The sequence below is a fragment of the Pan paniscus genome, chromosome 15 (genome assembly GCF_029289425.2).
Source record: "Pan paniscus chromosome 15, NHGRI_mPanPan1-v2.0_pri, whole genome shotgun sequence".
In the NCBI taxonomy this organism is placed as follows: Eukaryota; Metazoa; Chordata; class Mammalia; order Primates; family Hominidae; genus Pan; species Pan paniscus.
Genome location: NC_073264.2, coordinates 30920376 through 30942580, shown reverse-complemented (window position 1 = coordinate 30942580; position 22205 = coordinate 30920376). Strand labels below are relative to the sequence as shown.

General features: G+C 37.1%; 1 protein-coding gene across 2 annotated transcripts in view; it reads left to right on the top strand.

Moving 5' to 3' along the window:
* The window catches only part of PRKD1 (protein kinase D1), a 353215-nt gene that overhangs the window by 315828 nt on the left and 15182 nt on the right, over positions 1-22205 (top strand). For both annotated transcript variants that reach the window (XM_034937377.4, XM_034937376.4), the window contains 3 exons: positions 14106-14267; positions 14798-14896; positions 16135-16402. In XM_034937377.4, coding sequence (XP_034793268.1) covers positions 14106-14267; positions 14798-14896; positions 16135-16402 — 529 coding nt within the window. The remainder of the gene's footprint in view (positions 1-14105; positions 14268-14797; positions 14897-16134; positions 16403-22205) is intronic.

The window sequence follows — 22205 nt, the reverse complement described above, 5'->3', positions numbered from 1 at the left end:
CATAGTAGGGATACAAATGTAAACAAAATAGATTTTCTTAAAACCATCTCTGTGCTCACATATCTCATAAAAAATCTTTTTGCTCTCCAAGAGTATGCCTTCCTTAGATTGGAGACTGTTTTAGTGGGACAAAGCCTGCAATAAGACCAGGAAATGGGCTTACTGTGAGTTCATGGAGAACCTTTGATATGTTACCAAGTGAGTTGGATTTTATTGTGCCTGGGCAATGATGAATTATTGAAAAGTTTTCAAAAAGAAATTGCTATGATCAGATCAGCATTTTGGGTTTATGTGTTACACAGAAGAAAGTTTAAAGGCAAGAAGAATTTTTAAGTGGAGTGGGGCTGAACATGCCTTAGCATAATGCCTGGCCCCTGGAAGGCACTCAGTAAATATTTGTTGAATGAAATACGTAGCCACAACTGAAGAAACCAGAGGATACAGATTTGCAGGGCATGGCAATAAGAGAATAAAGCATTTCTTACCATCATTTTTTTTTGTTTAAAAAACATAGTAACTTGTCTTCATGGAACAAGATTAAATATATATCTTCTGGATGATCAGGAGTAAGTAGAGAGGAGATAATTATGACAGAAAACCAGAGAATAATGTTGCTAAGTGTGCACAGGAAAATGAAAATTTTTGGAAACTGGAGACTTCTTTTTAAATCACAAAGAAGTCAATTATTTCTCTAGAGGAAAACGTGCAAAATGTGAGTGCTTTCTCTTTCAGTGTGTATTGAGATGTTGGCTTATATTTTTGTTGTTTCATCTAATATGTACTATATTTCTTCAAATATTTCTTTCCTTGCATTATATTACATGAAGAATTTTTTTTTGAGACGGAGTCTCGCTCTGTCACCCAGGCTGGAGTGCAGTGGCATGATCTTGGCTCACTGCAAGCTCCACCTCCCGAGTTCATGCCATTCTCCTGCCTCAGCCTCCCGAGTAGCTGGGACTACAGGCACCCACCAGCAAGCCCAGCTAATTTTTTTGTATTTTTAGTAGAGACGGGGTTTCACCTTGTTAGCCAGGATGGTCTCGATCTCCTGACCTCGTGATCCACCCGCCTAGGCCTCCCAAAGTGCTGGGTTTACAGGCGTGAGCCACCGCGCCCACCCCACATGAATTTTTATGAAACTATTTCTATAGGCAAGACATGTTTTGGAGCTCTAAGGAAATCATACTGTCTTTTGCATGTTCCAAAATAAAGTGTATAGGTTATGTATATATGTCTAAAATAGGGAAAACAACTATCTATTATAAGACAAAGAAAATTAATTTAGAAAATTTTCCAAATAGATATTCTGTCAGAAGTTAAATCATCGTAAAAAGTGAGTGTCAAAAGGCTAGGTTTCAAGTAAAAATTTTCCATTTTTTAGTAAATCTCTTTCCACCCTGGTTTCCTTAACTGTGCATTAGAAATCATGCTGACTTGGTCTATTTCCTTCATAGGAGTGTTTTGGGGACTAAATTAACTCCTATATAAAGCATTTTAAAAATCATTATTTCCCAGCATATTTTTCAAAGAACGCTAGTCTTTTGAACCCCTTCACAGAAGAGGCGAAAACACATTTTTTCATCAAGAAAATTTGGAAAATGTTGTGTATGTACTGTATCCAGGTCACTCACATCTTAGAAGTAAACATAGCCTTTTACTTATTAACAATTCTGAGAAATCCCATAATTGAAAACTTGTTTAATTTTAAGAATATGTTAGTTAAACTCATTTTGCCACAGAACCTTATACAGATGTAAGGTGTTACCATTTGACTTTTTGCACATGATATTCTGTCATCTAACCTTGTCCAGTAGACCCTACATGCTCACTTTAGTTATCATTATCTGGTATATAATACATCCGAAGGATTATGTGTCTGCACACATTATTTAGCATATCATGGAATGTTATGCTTTTTGGTGTGCTGACATCTAAATATAGAAGCTGTACTACAGTAATAGGATTTGTCAAAAATTACACTTAAAATCTAATGCCAAGCCTAGATTGGATTTTTGTGTTACTGTTTCCAGCCAGGTAGATTAACAGGAAATAAAAAGTTTTCCATATGTCTTCATTTCCAGACATTTGATGCCAAGTAGAAGAAAAATCCAGATATTTTCTCCATTTTTCAATTTTTATGAACCATTAAACAGCTTCATGTAGATTCCAGCTTTTTTTTTTTTTTGGTAATAATTCACACTTTTAATATTGTCTTTCTCCTAAACACAAACCCAATAATGGTGTGAAGGGAAGGGGGTCATACTTGAAGAACAGAATGTCTGTAACACTGATTTTTTAGAAATGTATGGGTTAGTCATTAATTTTCTGTTTTGCGGCCTTTTTATGCTGGTTCTCCAACATTATACTCTTTTAACCTTGGTTGGGAGTTAGAAGGTGGGTACTGGGATGCATGCATACAGGATCCCTGCTATGTGAGTCTTTCTTTAGTTCTCATTCCCCCCACCCCCTAAAATCACAGTATCGAATTCAAACATATACAAGCATTAATGCCAATGATTCCCCAGTGTATGAGCCCAGATGATGGGCTTAGAGCATCTAGATTTCGTTGAAGTTTTATTGTTTGTTTTATTTAAAGAGATATTTTTAAAAGACTTTATTTTTAGAGCAATTTTAATGTCACAGCAAAATTAAGAAGAAGATACAGTGATTTCCCATATACACCTTGCCCCTACACATGTGTACCTTCCCCCACTATGAAAATCCCCCACCACAGTGGTACATTTGTTAGAGTGGATGAACCCACCTTAACACATCATAATTACCTGAAGTCCATAGTTTACATCATGGTTTACTCTTGATGTTGAGTATTCCATGGGTTTGGACAAATGTGTAATTACATGTATCCATCATATAGTATCATACAGAGTATTTTTCTTGCCTTAAAAATCCTCTGTGCTTCACATGTTCAACTATCCCTGTCAGCCACTGATCTTTCTGTTGTCAGCATAGTTTTCTCTTTTTGTCTTTTCCAGAATGTCACATAGCTGGAATCACATAGTATGTGGCCTTTTCAGGTTGCTTTCTTTCACTTAGTAATGTACATTTAAGTTTCCCCCAAGTTTTTTCATGATTCGAGAGTTCAGTTCTTTTTAGCACTAAATAATATTCCCTGGATGTACCACAGTTTGTTCATTCACCTACTGAAAGACATCTTGGTTGCTTGCAAGTTTTGGCAATTATGAATAAAGCTGTTATAAGTATCTCTGCAGGTTTCTGTGTGAACGTAAGTTTTAAACCTCTTTGGGTAAATACCCAGAAGTATGATATTATATTAAGTATATGTTTGGTTTTGTAGGAAACTACTAAATTGTCTCCCAAAGTTGCTGTACCATTTTATATTCCCACCAGCAATGCATTAAGGTTCTTGTTACTCCACATCCTTGCCAGCATTTGGCCTTGTCGGAGTTCCAGATTTTGGCAATTCTAATAGGTGTGTAATGGTATCTTACTGGTATTTTATTTTGCATTTCCCTGATGACACCTGATATTGAGCAATTTTTCATGTACTTATTTTCCATCTGTATAGCTTCTTTGGTGAGGGGGTCTGTTAAGGTTTTTGGCCCATTTTTAAAATCTGGCTGTTTGTTTTCTTGTTGTGTTTTAGTAGTTCTTTGTATATTTTAGATAATAGTTCTATATCACAAAGACATTTGTGTATTTTGCAAATATTTTCTCCCAGTCTGTGGCTTTTTTTCTCATTTTCTTGATAGGTTTCGTTTTTAAAATTTTCCATTCATCTTTTCTGAAGGATGCCCTATGATGGGTAGAAAATGTCAAATATTTTTATACTATTTCTATGTGGAAAAGTCAAAAAAGACTAGAAAAAAATGAAAGATGATGAGAGAGTATTTATAAGTGTTGCTTTCTGCATACTCCTCTCACCCCTCTACATTTAGCTACTTCTCCTTTTATAGGGAAAAGAGAGGACTCATTACATTTATCATGTGTCTGCAGCAATCCTGGATCTAAATCTAGATTGAATCATTTCTAGAATGTATGAAATGAAGAATGACTGCGAGGTGTGTGGATAGGTTTTTGAATATACATGGTTTTTGGCCGGGCATGGTGGCTTATGCCTGTAATTTCAGCACTTTGGGAGGCTGAGGCAGACAGATGACTTGAGGCCAGGAGTTCGAGACCAGCCTGGGTAACATAGTGAAACCCCGTCTCTACTAAAAGTACAAAAAAAAAAAAAAAAAAGAAAGAAAGAAATAGCTGGGCGTGGTGGTGCTTGCCTGTAGTCCCAGCTACTTGGGAGGCTGAAGTGAAAGAATTCCTTGAGCCTGGGAGGTGGAGGTTGCAGTGAGCGGAGATCACAACACTAGACTCCAGCCTGGCTGACAGAGAAAGACTCTGTCTCAAAAAATTAAAATATATATATGTGTGTGTGTGTGTGTGTGCATGCATGCACACACACACAAATAGATTAGTCCTCCTGTGATTTCTTTTGCTATGCAAACATTGAATTGATCCTCACCTCTCCCCAACACTTGGGGCCAATTTTACTTAATAGAATGCACAAGACTACAACTAATTTATGATGAAAAAATTGTAATCATACATTGTGCATTATAAGCTAGCCACCTCAAAGTTGACTCCCTTTCTTGATATGAGGGCACAATATATCTGTTGTCATTAGCAGTTAATGGAGATGCTTCAACTTACTATTGTTTCTACAAAATTTTGCACTATATTAAACCAGGATAAATCTCTGCTAATTAGTGGCACAACAAAAGTATAATTATACTCTAGTTCCAATGGATGGTATGAGCAAACAGTTCTTAATAGGAATGATTTGAGAATTTCTGAATCCTCAGAGTCCAGTGAGTTATATTTGATCATGACCTCATTGATATAACGGTCAACCAGTGGCACCTGTTCACAAGAGGGTAGATTGTTCTATTTGGTCTTGTTGAAGTCATGTCATTTGCATTTATTCCTCTGACAGTACATATTAACATAATTTGTTCTAAGTTAATATCAATGTGAATTTCTAAAATATTGTAGATGAAAATTTTCAAAACATGGTACCCCCAAAAGATGATTAATGAAGAATGAGCCTGTTTTAATTGCAAACTTTTTGCCAACTGAAGATGAAATGGGGACATGTTCATAGGCAATAACCAAATGATCTCTGTTCTCACTTTAGACCAGGAGAACTTTCATGTGATACAACACACAGCCTTTCCCTTAACTGACCTTAGAGTAGAAGCACCTCTGTCATCACTGAGGTCTGAAAACACAGCAAGGTACCCCATGATGGGAAATAATTATGTTATTATAGTAAAACATCTTCATAAGTAAGTTATATAGTATCCTGAAAATACCTTAGGGTTGGCAACAAGAAAAAGGGGAGAAAAGTAAGCATCCTTGAGAAAAATGTATAATTTGGGCTTCATTTTTTTAATTCTCTGAGAAAAAGCAGCCCACCTTTCCCATTCCCTTTCATTCATCTTTCCCTTATATATCAGCATAAGAATAAAATAAAAGACTTTTATGTTAATATAAAATATTAATGAACTATAATGGTAATAAGTTGGGCAAGATTTTAATATCTGAAAGTTTATTTTTCATTCACTAAATGAGGATAAAGTATGAGTATTCTTTTTTTATTGGTATCCTTTTGTTCTTTAATTTGTATTATTTGAAATGATTACAATTTCCAATAAAATATGAAGCCCTATACATCTTCACAAATAAAGATACTGCCTTCCATTTGTAGATACATCAAAAGAAAAAAGCAAGGTGTGAAAAAGTAGATGCATCCAGATTGGCAAAATGGATGCATCCAGATTGGCAGATACATGGATGTCTTTATAGTGTTCACTTTACTTTTGAGTATATTTGAATATGTTCATTTATAAATAATATAACTAATAAATAAATCTTATTACAGTTGTTTGTGAACTCTTTCCCTCAGTTTCAAAGGACAAAGACTTCATATTCCTGCCCTAGTATTGAGGAATGTGTTAGGCAGACCAAATAGTGGAGTCTTTGTATGGTGTGGTAGGCAGAATGCCCCCCCACACACCCCCGCCCTGTTAAAGATGTCTGCACCCTAATCTCTGACACCAGTAAATATGTTACCTTAGGTGGCAAAAGGAACTTTACAGGTATAATTAAAGTTGCAGACCTTAAAATAGGAAGAGTCGTTTGGATTATTCAGGTGTGCTCAATCTAATGACATGAGCCCCTAAAAGCACAGTACCTTCTCCCGCTGGAGGCAGAAGAGATGAAGTAGTCACAGAGATTCAAAGTGTGAGAAGAACTCCACATGCAGTAGCTGGTTAGATGTGGGGAGCAACATCATGAGGAATTCAGGCAGCTTCAAGCTGCTGAGAGAGACGCTTGGCTTACAGCCAGCAAGGAAACGGGGACCTCACCCCTGCAGCCCAAATAACTAGATTCTGTCAACAACCTGAGTGAGCTTGGAAGCGGTTCTCCCTCAGAGCCTCCAGATAAGAGAGCAGCTTGCCAACAACTTGATTTCTGTCTATGAAACCCAGACCAGAGAAAACAGCTGAGCTCACCAGACTTCTGACCTACAGAACTGTGAGATAATACATTTGTTGTTTAAAAACACACACACACAGTAAGGGGAAAGACGGGGATTGACTAACTAGAAGGTGCAAGTCTGTGGCAGTTCATACTTAATCTGATAGAGCCTCTGTTGGGTGAAAGGCTAAAGGAAGTTTTCTTCTCTGTGGCTTACTGTAAACTTTCAGTTATCAAACTAAAGGGGGACATTGGGCCCAAATCATTTTTAAATGCCATAAAATTTACCCAGTAGTAATAACTAACCCATACTATGTGCCAGGCACAATTCCAAGTATTTTGTTCCATTAAATAATGAGACCTGACTGTGTTATGAGTTGACACATTACTATCATCCTATTTTACATAAGATTTGGAAGCACCTCAGAGAGTTTAGATAACTCACCTGAAGGCAGAAGCTGGGAAGAGGCAGAACTGGAATTCAAACTCAGGCCATCTGTCTTCAGAGAACTTGCTCCTGAAATTAAGCTCCAGGTTTCCAGGCTTTCCTTGTAGTCAAACCTGTTCTGGGTTAAATAAAAAAATAAGAGGAGTTGAAAGACCTTTTCTAAGTAAGAAGTAAAAGAGGTACAGTGGTCATTATCATCTGAATAGCCCATTTTCAATTCTTTATTCTCATCCTCAGGACAATGATGGAATCATAGTAAGGTTTTCACAATGTAAATGAGGGTTGGCATGGAGGGAAGGGAATATCCTGACTGTGCTGCTACTTTGCTTATCTCTTGCTGATAACTGTTTCCTGGTGGCTTTTGAGAATGATCTGAATCTAAAGTATCTCCTTATTAAGAGCTAGATATTAAATAAATACAAGTCTCCTAGAGAGTAGGAAAATCATGTTACTTCCTATCAAAGACGTTGAAATCTTTACAAAAACACTGATCAAAATTGGTAGATTTTGAGGGGGTTGTACCTAAAAAGTGAAAGAGACTGTCTTTATCATATTCTTGGTCCTAGAGAAATCATTGTAGCTCATCAGTAGTGGCATCTCTGAGAATCACATCCATATTATTAGTATTTATCAAAAAAGTCATTATTGGCCAGGTGCGGTGGCTCATGCCTGTAATCCCAGCACTTTGGGAGGCCGAGGCCAGCAAATCACTTGAGGTCAGGAGTTTGTGACCAGCCTGGCTAACATGGTGAAACCCCGTTTCCACGAAAAATACAAAAATTAGCCAGGCATGGTGGCGGGCACCTGTAATCCCAGCTACTTGGGAGACTGAGGCAGGATAATCGCTTGAACCCGGGAGGGGGAGGCTGTAGTGAACTGAGGCTGCACCACTGCACTCCAGCCTGGGCAAGAGAGTGAGAATCTGTCTCCAAAAAAAAAGGAAAAGAAAAAAAAAGTCATTACTTATGATCATATTTGTCATCAGACTCCTGAAATTTCCTACTAACAGATTTAAGAGAACTCAATTAAAAAGCCATGTGCTGTATTTTTTTCTGAAGAGAGGCTATCACTATATATCGTGTTTGATGCAAAATGTACTATCACTAAATATGTCGAACACGTACTAGCATATCTAAAAGCCATGGAGATCTTAAAGAATATTATTCACTTAATGAAAAGTAAGGAGAAGTAGAGACTCTTCATCTTTCAATCAAATTTAGCAAATGTGTTGAATATTTAGTATGTATCAGGCACTAGACTTATATTGACTGGGAATACAAAATGATAAATTATAGCTCTTATGGAGCTTGTAGCCTTGTAAATAAGACAAATAGGTTCACCAATAACCAAATATGGTAGGATAAGTGTTATGAAAGGGGATTATAGCAAAGACTCTGAGAGTAGAGAGACATCCAAGACAGACTGGGAGAGTCAATAAAAGTTACCTGACAGCTGAATATTCACACCCGATAAATGTTCGTGTTCAGGCTGAAGGGTAGTATGTATGAAAACATAGAAAGGAGAGAGTGTGGCTTCTTATAAAAATGGTTTTAGGGTGGCAAAAAGGGTGGATATTTGGGTGAAGAGATGAAGCTGGAGAAATACTTAAGCAGAGAGAGAAAAAGGAGCTGATTTTGAAGGGTTTTGTATGCCTTGCTAAGGGTAGACACCTTATCCAGAAGTTGGTGGTGATTCATTTGTGGGCTTGAAGCAAGATGGTAGCATCAGAATCACCTTTGGGAAGATCACAGTGGCAGCCTTTTGAAGAATGGATTGGAGAAGAAGACCTAAGGCAAGATCAGTTGGGATGCTGTGGCGGATCCCTGTAAAAGAGATGAGGGCTCAAACCAAGGCAGCAGAGGTGAGGATGAAGGTAAGGGATCAGTGTGAGAGATGAAGGAGGTGGGCTCTATTAGTTTTAGAGACCAGTGGGTTGTTGGAAGTGAAAGAGAAGTTAGCATTTAGGATGAGCTCAAGGTTTCTGACCTAGGTGATTCGCCATTCGCCAAGCGAAGAAATACTAGAAGAATAAGTTTGGGTGGAGAGACGCTGATGTCATTGTTGGACCTCTTCCATTTAAATGAACATACCCCAAAGACAATTGAATATAAGATTGTGGAATTTAGGAGATCTTATCATATCAATTTGGGTATTATCTTTAACAAGTACTTTTATAATTGTCTGTTCTCTGCAAGATGACTTTTTATTCTCTATCAGGTAAGTATAGTCTGTTTCCCTTTAATAAGGCATTTAAGGATTGTGATTTCTAAGACCTTGACATGAAGCATAAATTATAAGAGACAGTAATTAGAAAATGGATAAGAAGGTGTGCTCTTCTCTTGACCCTGGCAAACTGGCAGGAGTGAGAGTCGACAAGGCCACTGCTGCAGTACTGTACCTCATGCCCCCCACCCATTCCATTGTGTGATGGAATATTCTTCCTTCTGATTTGCATACCATTTAGAATTTAGATCCTAGGCTCATCACTTTTATATTTAGTTTTTCTATCTCATTATGAACTGAATCAGTTTGTTCTTTGACAGAAAATTAGTCAGAGGTCCCCATATTAAGACTGCACTGCTCCTAAAGACCTATTGCAAAGATAGGTTGAATCTAATTCTCCTCTTTCCTACTTCTCATATGTTTGAGTAGAATAATCCTAAAGGTAGAAGGTGGAAACTACATATATGGAATAAATTATAAACTCTAGATTTACAATAAAGCAACAATGTTAGACTTAAAGAATATTAGTACTTAGATACCAATATTAAAGAATATCCTTTAACACAAATCAAAAAATGTAAATGAGAATTACGTAAAAACAATTAGAATTAGTCAATTCTTTATTTTCTTGAGATATTACTTTTATAAAAGCTTTTGATTCTAGTGACTAATTTCCATTGATTATATACACATTTTCTAGGCAACTTGGGTCAGGAGAGTTTTTGTCTTGATCTACAAACGATATTTCCTCCCAGGCATCGAAACAACTTATATTCACCCCGTGAATATGTCATCAATCTGTTATGTGTGAATGGACACTATTTTTTCCTGTACTTGGCCAAATGTTTCATTTCCTGAAAATTAAATTGCTTAAATGCAACAAACAGATGGCCAGAGAGTCCTGTAGTAGCTTGCTCTGCCATGAAATTTATCTGCATTTCTGTGGAAAGCCTGAGAAGTTGGGCAAAACTCTTTTTGCACACTACTATGCCATAATTGATGTTGCAGTCTTCTTGCCATTTTAAAATTATTAATAATTCTGTTACTTTGGACATTAGGAGGAAATGGTTTAAAGGCTATTTCATATTTTATATGAAAAATTAAAACTGTTCATGAAAAGTCACATGGACCACTTTGGTTGAACTTATCTTAAAATTGTACTTAAGGTATTAAAAAATAATAATTACACATGAAAATGGAGAAATAATAGCTGGAACTTTTTTCTTATTTCCAGTCTTCTAATGTATTCTCCAGGCTAACGACATATTCTTATCAGTGCAGTATAAGAAGTTTGACTAAATAAGGCATGATCTATGTAGTCTGTTTTATTTTCTTTTGTTACTATCAAATATAAAAACAAGTTTGGCCATTTGTTTCAATGCAAGAAAAAATACAGTTCATAAGTAAGTATCTATGATGGCCTTGTCTCAACCATATACAATAAATGTTAAAATAAACTTGTTGTATATCAACTATTCAGATAAAGCAAAATCACTTCGCTACTGAGAAGATTTTTCAGCTGTCATTCAATATGTACTTTGGGAAAACTGTAAAGTATAAATATGCTCATAAAAGAGCAAGGGCCAAGTGAAATGAATTTAAACTTCTAAGACTTCTTTTTATCAGTTGTGTATACTTAGCCTTGAGTCTGATGCTTTCATTGAACATGTATTTTTAAAAATTTGTATATCTAACCACATTCAAAGCCCTTTATTGGGAAATAACAAAATGTTCCCTTATCCTTTACATCAAGATTCTATTAGAGAACATTTATAGATCTCTTCAGAGCTGACGGTGAACGTGGCACAAAATAGTTGACAATGAACACTGTCATTAATCTGTCCCTTACTTTTGATTTAGAACATTCTGTGAATACCCCAATTCTGGAAATAAACATGTATTAATGTTCTACCCTCTGTACAGGGGCACCTCAGGTCATGTTGTGGAGTAGGAAAAAGGAATAAATTGAGTGAAGGACTTTAGTACCTCTAAGAACTCATGTACTGGCCAGGTGCAGTGGCTCATGCCTGTAATCCCAGCACTTTGGGAGGCCAAGGTGGGCGGATCACTTCAAGTCAGGAGTTAGACACCATCCTGACCAACATGGAGAAACCCCATGTCTACAAAACATACAAAATTAGCCAGGCATGGTGGTGCATGCCTGTAATCCCAGCTACCCGGGAGGCTGAGGCAGGAGAATCGCTTGGACCTGGGAGGCAGAGGTTGTGGTGAGCCGAGATTTGCCATTGCACTCCAACCTGGGCAATAAGAGTGAAACTCCGTCAAAACAAAACAAAACAAAAAAGGAATACAGGTAGAGGCACATAAGGATTCACATCATTCAGATAATTTAGGTAGGAGGACTCCCCAGTCATTGCATCTTTCCCCTCTTCTCCAGCTTTCAGAATCTAAGATCAGCAGAAGCAGCAGGCTGTGCAGCTCCAATACCACTCCCGTGATCCCTGCCCTCCCTGGGCCCCCGAGGTCACTCTCCCTTAATGCTTATCTCTTCTTCCTACTAGTTTTTCCTCTGCCTACACACAGAGGACACCTACCCTTCCTGTCTACTTCTGTTGCTCTGCTCCTTTCTGATTCATTGCTTCTGCTTCCCACCCATACTGCAAAACTTAGCCATTTAAGGAAGCCAGACTCCCCAGAACACTGCTTAAGTGCTTACAGTTATATTAAATAGAAAAATAAAAGAATCAATGAAGATGCTCAAAGAGGAATGTGTACTTTGCACATATCATAGTGGACTTGTCCTAGGAGAATCAGAACTGTAGCAGAACTCATGTAATCCTTAAAGCTCGTGCTGTGATTATTGATTAAAAGAGAACAGCTGAGACCTTTGACACTTCAGAGGCCAGTGGTCTGTGCAGTCAGTCTGGCTTCTCTGACAGGGAAAGGCATGTAAGGAAAAGGAAATGAGACAGCCTGGGACACAAGTTCAAGTATGAACAATACTATCACATGTTCCATGGTGCCTATCAAACAAGTGTATGTGGTCATATTAGTCTCCTCCTTAGCATCTCGCCCTCCCATAATACTCAAAGCCATCTGGCTATCTGCTCTTATTTGCAAGTAATCAGGAAAAGTAAAGTAAGAGGGTTGATAATATGAGCTTTGTGAACCCCAACTATCTCCATGTTCTTCAGCTCTGACCAGGAGAGAGCAACTTGGGAGGTGAGGTCTATCCGAAGTTGCCAGACTTGACTAGTTAACAGTGCAACGGTTTGAAGAATAATGACTCTAGCCCTTTAGAGGTTAAAGGCTGTTGGGTAGATGTGTAGTCATCTGCTCAGATCACATTCATAATAAACTTGCAATTCCATGACTCCATTATGCTGTATGATTTGACCCCAAGGCATCAGAATCAAAGAGACCCATCAGATGCCTGAGGCAGAGATCAAAACAGGCAAAGTAGAAAAAGGACTCTCTAAGAAACGAGTTATCATCATCAGAGCTCCTGGTTCTATATCCAGTTGATGCCAGGCTTTCCTTGCAAATGGGTAGTGAGAGGACAACTACAACAATGTAGACTCACCCACAACCCCTTCTGCTGCTCACCACCCAGCATCCATCTGTGAGGTTTCTGAGCAGTGAGCCATTTGAGGTTTTAAATTTCATTTTACGTACAATTTTATCACTGAGATTTTTTTTCTAAAATAAAGAAGCATTTAATTTTTTTCTCTCTTCAGCTGTTAGCACATTTAAGTTAGTTCCTGCTTTTTTTGTTTAGGTGGTTTTTGTTCATGATGATTTTTCTTCTCTTGCTCATTGGGATATAAGTGGAATATATAATTTTTTTTTTTGATGTTAGGATTTGTTGTTGTGCAGAGAAAAAAGGTAAAGGTCAAATGATCAAAGGCATTTGTTGATGAACCAGAAGAACATTCAGATTTAAGCATTATTACAAGAGATCGTCTAATGCTAAGCGTAATTTTACTTGACACATGTGGCAATTAATGTGTCAAGCAAAATGCTGTTTACCATTACTAGTCATTACTTTATTGTGGAAAGACAGTAGTCCCTTGGTATCTGCATGGGATTTGTTCCAGAACCACCGCACCAGATATCAAAATCCACGCATACTTACATCCCACATTTGGCTCTGCAGAACTTCCCTCTAGGAAAAGTTGGTCCTCCTTATCCTCAGGTTTTTGGATCCGGTGAACACTGTATTTTCAATACTCACTTGGTTGTGGATGCAGAACCCACAGATACCAAGGGCCAACTGTACTTATCGAAAAGTATCCACATGTAAGTGGACCCACACAGTTCAAATTTGTGTTTCTCAAAGATTAGCTATATTTATTGCGTGCTTGAAAACCAAGCAGGTAGGATGGTATTGTAGACAAAGCACAGGCTCACTTTTTTTTTTGTTGCTATTTTTATGATCTTCACTTAGTATAAGAGTTTCTGTCAAAAACTGCAGCCTCCAGTACCAGTAGCAAAGCATTTCTAAAAGGTTTTGACTAAGGTACTTAATCAGTGCATGGCCCGATGCACTACATGTATGAATTTCATCTTTACTACATTAGATTTCTACCAATTGGATATAAATAGCCTAGTATGCTTAGTTAGGACAATATGTTTAATATTGGGGATGATCCTAAGACATTATAGATTTCTCAATATGGTATTCTAATTAAAACCTAATTAGCAATTCACTGTGCTAGAACTTGGATTTTTTTCACATAGAAATAATTTCACTACGCATAGAAAGTAAAGATGTATTTTTTGGAGACATTAGAATTTCAAAAATATAAGGCAGCACATGTGGAATGTAGAGGTGTTAAAAATCTTAAGTGTGGGTTTCTCTATAGCTCTAAGCTTGAACAGTTTTGTATAATCAGCGAGCTTGCCAAACAGTATCAAAAAACTCATTTTCTTCAAGTGCTTTATTTATCTTTAATAGAACCTTCATCACCCTGGTGTTGTAAATTTGGAGTGTATGTTTGAGACGCCTGAAAGAGTGTTTGTTGTTATGGAAAAACTCCATGGAGACATGCTGGAAATGATCTTGTCAAGTGAAAAGGGCAGGTTGCCAGAGCACATAACGAAGTTTTTAATTACTCAGGTAAGAAATCAATTAGAGACGGGAAAAATACAATATTTAATATCAAATGTTATCACTGTTTAACTACAGCTTTCTAGCCTTGTTGTTTAGTCCCTACCTCCAGGCTAAACTACACTAGAAAAGGTTGTAGTGGCTTTATTGTATTATGTGATTTATATCTATATTAATCAGAGTCCACAGTGTACCAAATTAGTAACATGTTTGCAGGTCCATATATTCAAACTTTTCATGAAATTTTAAAATGTACATTGGTTTAGTTTTGGTTCTTTGAGAATATTTAAGAATGGGTGTCCCTGTTAGATATAGGTCTTTTATCTACATCTGTCTTGGCCGCTGTATGAATACCATCATATGGTAATTTTTTCATTGAAATTTCTTTAGAAGCCTATGTTAATCTAGCTCATTTCAGTGTCTTTAACATAAAGAAATTTGAATGTCCATTGTCAGTTTTTTTTCTTGGCCTTTTAACTGGTAGAAGACATTTTGAAATTAATAAACTAGAATGAAATTTTAGTGATTCTTCTTTACAGATACTCGTGGCTTTGCGGCACCTTCATTTTAAAAATATCGTTCACTGTGACCTCAAACCAGAAAATGTGTTGCTAGCCTCAGCTGATCCTTTTCCTCAGGCAAGTATAAAAGCCTCTCTCAGCAAAAAGCCAGTTGGCAGCATTGCTAGCTTCCATGTAGCATCTTGTCACCTTCCATTTTTCCCTTAAAACCTTTATTTGTTTCAAGTGTTTTCTATCCATTTTTATTCATTTGTTACTTTGGGACTATGGCCTTGTTACTCTGGCCTTTTGGTGAAGCATGCCTTAATTATACACAAAAGTGCCTTCTCATTCTGCCTTTTGGCTTTTCCGGAAGTGGCCTGAGAGTGACAACACTTGAGAGTCCCAGAGATGTTACCTGCTCATTAATGGGCAAGATATTAAACCTTACTGTTGTTCTCAAGGACAAGGGCAAAACTTTTTTCCTTTCCTCAACTTAGAGAGTGGGAAACCAGCTATCTCCGCAGGGAATTATAGGTCTGAAGTGACTTGACTGATGTGACTGTCCTGCCTTGCTTCCCTAACACCTTCTGGTCCTGCCTATATATGTGCCACTGCAGAGCTAATTTTGAGGATTATTGTGGATGACATGACACATCTCTGTACTTATCCTTCATCTTCTTCTCATAATAAGCGCTTGAGTGAAGGTCATCACTTCCCAGATTTGCATAATGCTTTCCTGCCTTGTATACAATATTACCCACTTCTGAGTACACTTGTCTTCATATTTGTCTCTCGGTTTTTGGAGGAGGGAGACTGTTTTTATTTTTTCATTTATTTTTATTTTATTTTATTTTATTTTAGACAGAGCACTCTGTTGCCCCAGGCTGGAGTGGAATGGTGCAGTCTCAGCTGACTGCAACCTCTGCCTCCCAGACTCAATCAATCCTCTCACCTCAGCCTCTCGAATAGCTGGGACTATAGCCGCACACCACTGTGCCGGGCTAATTTTTTAATTTTTTGTAGAGATGGGGGTCTCACTATGTTGCCTAGACTGGTCTTAAACTCCTGTCCTCAAGCAGTCCTCCTGCCTCAGCCTCCAAAATGTTAGAATTACAGGCATGAGCCACTGCACCCTGCCAAGGGAGACTGTTTAGATGATATTTTTATGAATGAAAACATACTTTTGTATCACTACATAAACCACTGTCTTCAAATACCTAAAATGGAAAATAGCTATTACTTTAAGAAATCCATATCATTTAATGTAAAGGTAAAGTATTTAAAATATTATGGTTGTATCTGGTGAATCTGAACTAAGACACACAGACACACAATTGTGAACGGAGTATTTCTGCAAATCCTTTCATCAACAGGTGAAACTTTGTGATTTTGGTTTTGCCCGGATCATTGGAGAGAAGTCTTTCCGGAGGTCAGTGGTGGGTACCCCCGCTTACCTGGCTCCTGAGGTCCTAAGGAACAAGGGCTACAATCGCTCTCTAGACATGTGGTCTGTTGGGGTCATCATCTATGTAAGCCTAAGCGGCACATTCCCATTTAATGAAGATGAAGACATACACGACCAAATTCAGAATGCAGCTTTCATGTATCCACCAAATCCCTGGAAGGAAATATCTCATGAAGGTAATATCTTCCATTCAAAAATGATAATAATCTAATCCTTATTTGTTTATGTTATTAATTTAAATTAATATAATTGTAAATTATTAACTTAATAAATGCTCATTGTAAAGTGCCCACCAGAGTGGAGACACAAAGACACGAATTAATTTGGGTGGGACACATACACATAACAGAAATTGGGTTATATATATTAAGAAGTAAGTGAACAACCAGAGAGAATGTATTTTGGTACATTTCATTAGAACTTATAAATATTTATACCTTAATATAATAGTAATAATGAATTATTAGTAAGGGCTTACTTATATGTGCCTAGTTCTGTGTTAAAAACTTTTAAACTATTATCAACACAAGAATGTTATGACATTGATATTTTAATGATCATATAACATATATTAGTATACCAAGTTCTTTGTCTACTGGTTTTCTTTGTGTGGCATTAAAATATGTATAATATTTTACTTGGCCATTCCCCTGGAATTTTTAGGTTATTTCTCTATGTTTAGTATTAGAACATCCTGATGTATCATTCCTATATATATCTCTGATGATTTCTTTAGAATAGATTACCTTGACAGTGTTGCATTGTTTAGAGTTATATTCTTAATAAATATATCCTTCCTCTTAAAGGACAAAAGATTGTTTAAAAGAAATTGCAGGGGCTGACAGGGCAGAGAAAGTGACTCATTCAGTACTTCGGAAAGGAGTTCCTCCTTTAACATACATTGGAGTGTATTTAATTCTCATAAAAATTCTATAAGATAGGTGTTACTATGATGGCTATATTTCAAGTGTGGATCACGAGGTCAGAGGTTCAAGATCAGCTTGGCCAATAGGGTGATACCCCATCTCTACTAAAAAATACAAAAATTAGCTGAGCGTGGTGGCACGTGCCTGTAGTCCCGGCTACTCAGGAGGCTGAGGCAGGAGAAGTGCTTGAACCAGGGAGGTGCAGGTTGCAATGAGCCGAGATTGCACCACTGCACTCCAGCCTGGGCAACAGAGTAAGACTCCATCTCAGAAAAAAAAAAGAAGTGACACCACTGGTCAAAATACAAAGCTAGTAAGTAGCAGGGGCACAATTCTTACCCAGGTAGTCTGAACATACTTTTTTTCAGTACTAGCCCTACGTCTTTTCTAGTTTACAGGCAATATCTAGTTCTAGGTTCATTCTTTTTGTTCAGATGTTCACCATGTGAAAAGGCTAGTACATTTGTAAACATCTCTTATGTGATGCCTGTTACTGCATATGTTGGTATAGAAATGAGAAAAGAATGTACAAACTGCTTAGGAGAAATTAAGTTATTAGACTGCTATTGGTATTAAATGCCAAGAGCTATCCATTATCAGAGCTTTAAGTTACCATTAGCAACAACCTTTAACATCCTCTAATTAGTTGTAAATCATAGGTAGATGGATATATCTTAAAGGAACCTGTGGCCTACAAAAGAGCTATCATGTGTGCCAAAGGAATAATTAAATATTTTTCATAATTCAACAAAGATGAAAAGTAAAGTGTAATTAAGTTTCTTTCCCAGGAGACAGAGAGAATTATCAAATAACCTTGTGACCAGTACCCTTGTTAGGAAACATTACATCTAAATAGAGCTAACCATTATGCTTGATATTGCTCATCTAGAAATCCAGTAAAATAACTTGATCCTGTTATCAGAATGCAAATCCGTAATACCACTGAAGCCAATCAAACACTTTCCTGTTACACAGGAATTGGGTGTGGGGAAACAACCTTCATGTCTTTAAATCCTTTTTCTAGGAGTAGTGGAACAAATGATGCCCCGTCTCTGCTTTCATGAAAATTTGACTTGCTATGTAACTATAGCCTATTAAGACAAAACCTATTCATGCCAGAAATGAATAGTTATAAATTATGAACTTTTAATTATCACTAGTAATAGACACCAGAGGACTAGATAGCAAAGGCTCAGGAAACACTTGTTGGGAAATCACAATATACATACACAGTAGGTAATACAAAAGTAGAGGACAGAACATCAGATGTGCTTCAAAGAACTTGAATGTTAGTTGGGGAGACGAGTTATGTGATGTTGGATAAAATGATAATATATTTCCTTTAATTGTTACCTAGGTGGAAAACCAGGGCCTCCAAGTTCAGGGGAAGGAGAATCACTTTGGACTTTACCAGTTAGGACTCCACTTTCAGAGGAGATAGAATTTAGGCCAGTCAGTGAAGAATGGAAAGAAAGAGACATAGCATTTTAGCAAGAGGGAATTATACAGGATAATTCAAAAGGCATTTATATTTGACTAGGAAGTACACATTTTACTTGGCTATAGAAATGTCTAAGCACTAAAAATTTCCTACCACTCAGATGAAGTGATATGGAGACCAGCTCAGATGGGAGATAGAACCCTCACTTTTCCAAATGACTCAGTACCTCCTTATGGCTCACTCTTGCCTTTGAGGCACAGGCATTTTACTGTTTGCGAACTAAAGCTCTGGATGGCAAAAAAAAAAAAGTTACCTAGCTGCTGATGTATGAACAGAACTCATGCTTGAATATAGAGAAAAGTTAGTTAAATTACATCATGATATCAGTTAAGGTGTCACAAAAGTAGTTACTGGCCCACGTTCTATCCCATTATCTTATTGAGAAGAAATAATTCCATCATTAGAAGTTTTAATGGAGTTGAGACCAAATAGTTTTAATTTTAAGCTTGTAGGACCTGACAAACACACCAGCAAAACTATTAATCGTATCTGGCACAGGGTGGTCACAGCTGATGTTAGATTAATTTTTAGTCTAGGATACTTTAAACCACACCAGAAACACTAAGAATCCAGATCCAGGGAAATAAAAACCCAAGCACCTCCATGATTTTGACAAAGATAAAATGTCAACAGTCAAGTAGTTTGAGATAGAGAGTCGTATCTGCCATTCTGAGGAGTCATCACTTACTTTCTTTGGGCTTCAGTTCCTCATCTGTAAAATGGGAAATGATTCCCACCTACATAATGAGGTTTTACAAAGATTGAATGAGATAAAGGTTATGAAAGGCATCTATAAAGGCAGGCGTGGGGTGAGCCAAGAATTTGCATCAGAAGGAGGACAGCAGAACACCAAGCACTTGCCCTGGCTGGTAACCAAAGATTGATCGTATCATTTTAGAAACGATGTGCAGGATTCCTTAGTGTTCTTTGGACATATTGCTAGTTGTAATGTATTTTTTTTTCCTGGCATGAAAAAGCAAAAGAAAATGTTATAAGGTACGATCTTAATAACATGCATAGATGTGTCAGAATTACAAATTTCTTTATTATGTATTTTTTCTGTTAGTGTAGATGTTGACTTGTACAATATAATACCTATATCTTGGGGTGCTTGAGTAGTCATTGCACTGCTTGATCCTCACAGCAATCCTCTGATAAGTGATTTGCTTTCGTCTCTGCATTAGGGAGAACCCAGAGAGGTTTCATGATCTTGAAATCAAGGGCTTAGACTGGAAATCATTTATAATTTGTCTCCATTCTTTACACTGTACATTGTTGTATACCAAAAGGGTGCTTATTTCTTATGGCTTGATATTTAGGAACCTATAGAAATATTTTACTCATTAATTATTCCTGCTAAGATGATTTAGTAAGCTGAGTGCTGGCATTCTGCATATATGCCTGCTAATACTTTATCAATGAATTAACAGGACTCTTGTGTTTAAATAACAGAAACCTATCTGTAACTTAGGCAAATAAGATACTTTATTGGCTCACACAACTGGGAAGTCCAAAAGGTAAACCTCTGATTCAGCTAGATCTTAAAGCTCAAGTGTTATTGTTTCGCCATCTCTCAGCTCTGCTTTACTTTAAGATGACTTCTCAAAGCAATGATACCCTAGCAGCTCCAAGCTTATGTGCTACTTATTGTCCATGAATCAGAATGGAAAAGGGATCAGCTCTCCATAGCTGTAGGGTCTCTGGAAGGGGCACTGATTGGCTATGGTTAACTCCCTTAACACCCAGGGAACAATCATTCGGCAGCCCCAGGAGCCTGGCTCTGATTGGCCATACGGATGATGATGACAACCTCCAGGTGGAAGAAGGAAGTTCCTGCAAGGAAAAGATGCTAGGCTAAAAACAATCACAAAAGCATTAACAGATGTCCTTTATAAAAATAGATGTTTTGTGTGCAAAGTAAGGTATGATTTGAAAAATAAGAGAAAATTTGAAGAAAACTTAGCAAATGGTGTTTCCAGTAAAATGGAGATAGTAAAATTAATTAAATGTTGAAAGAAAAAATATGAACAAATATGAATAGCTCACACTTTTACAGCATTTGCCCTGTAGCCAGGCACTATTCTAAACACTCATATGTGAATTCGTTTAATCACCCAGCCTTTGAGTATTTACTCAAAGGAATGTTTTATTATTGTTTCCATTTTGAAGATTAGGTAATGCAGGCATAGATGGTTAAGTAGCTTGCCTAGGTGGGGCCAGGGTACAAATCCTGTCCGCTGGCTCCAAGGCAGATGCTCTTATCCAGGATATTGACAGCCTCTTGATTATCTTTCTAATGGATTTAGCCATGCTGTCACATTAAATTTTTAAAATGCTTTCACAGGCATAGAGCTAGAGTAGTAACACAAATTTTAATAATTTCTAAAAGTACTGGGAAACAGGATCACACTGTGATCAAGAACTGAGTTGCAAGCTGTACCATTTAGTATCTTGGTGATCTCATCCACATTACTTGTTCTCTTAGGTCTCAGTTTTCTTTTCTGATATGGTGATGCTAATTCCTTCCTTACTGGGTTATTGTAAGTATTAAATGAGATTGTTCTGGAAACTGCTTAGCACAGTGATTGGCATGTCTATATTAGTTTAAATATTGATCATTTTCCGTTTCCCAGTCACTTTATAGTCTTTTCTTCTGTCTATCTGTATGTATGTATTTAGTTTTTTATAAATGTAAGCATTCATATATATAAAACTACAATTGTGTATAAAGATATGTAACTGAATGCATTTATGTATAACTTACAATAGTTAAGTAATATAAATTATTATAAAATACATTGTAAGCAATATATAACAAAGTACATACATACATCATATATATAGTTATGCATACATAACTATATAAAAATGCATGCCTACAAATGAAACATTCCAGCATGAATTATATATTTACAAACAGTTGCACAAAAGGAGAGTCTAGCTCATTATGGGGAAAGAGTGTGGGAACGTTTCAGTCTATCCTAAGGCAGTGTTGTATGTTCTACCATATTTCATTTCATCATTATGGCTGTGTCGGTGGTCATGTGTTATCCTCCAGTATATCCCTCGCTACCCATCAGTAATTAGACATGGTCTTGCTGTCATCTCCAACTTTATCTCATACCGGATTAGGCTGAAAGGTCAACACATTCATTCTGTTACCCTTCTCGGTTCCTTGAAAGAACTTGTGTACCTATTTTTAAATATTTGCTTTAAATTTACTTTATCTATGGAAGGGCAGCTCAGTATCACTTAAACATAATTTTAGATGACCAGGTACAACTAAGGAGAATTGCACCTTATCATTTACCAGTATGGCCCTCCTTTCATTGTATTTTTAGAAACAAGAACAAGAAATAGATCAAGATATCCCTCATGTTTCTAGTGTCTGGTATGTCATAAGGGTGAATCCCAGACAGTGCTAAAAACCCCAGAAAATTGCAAGCAAGACTCAGTCTGTGAGTTAAGAAGTAGGTCGCAGGGGTGTGGAGCTTAAAAATGGAAAATGTAAAAACTAGCTATTACTCAAAGCAAGAATATTTGTAAGGCAGG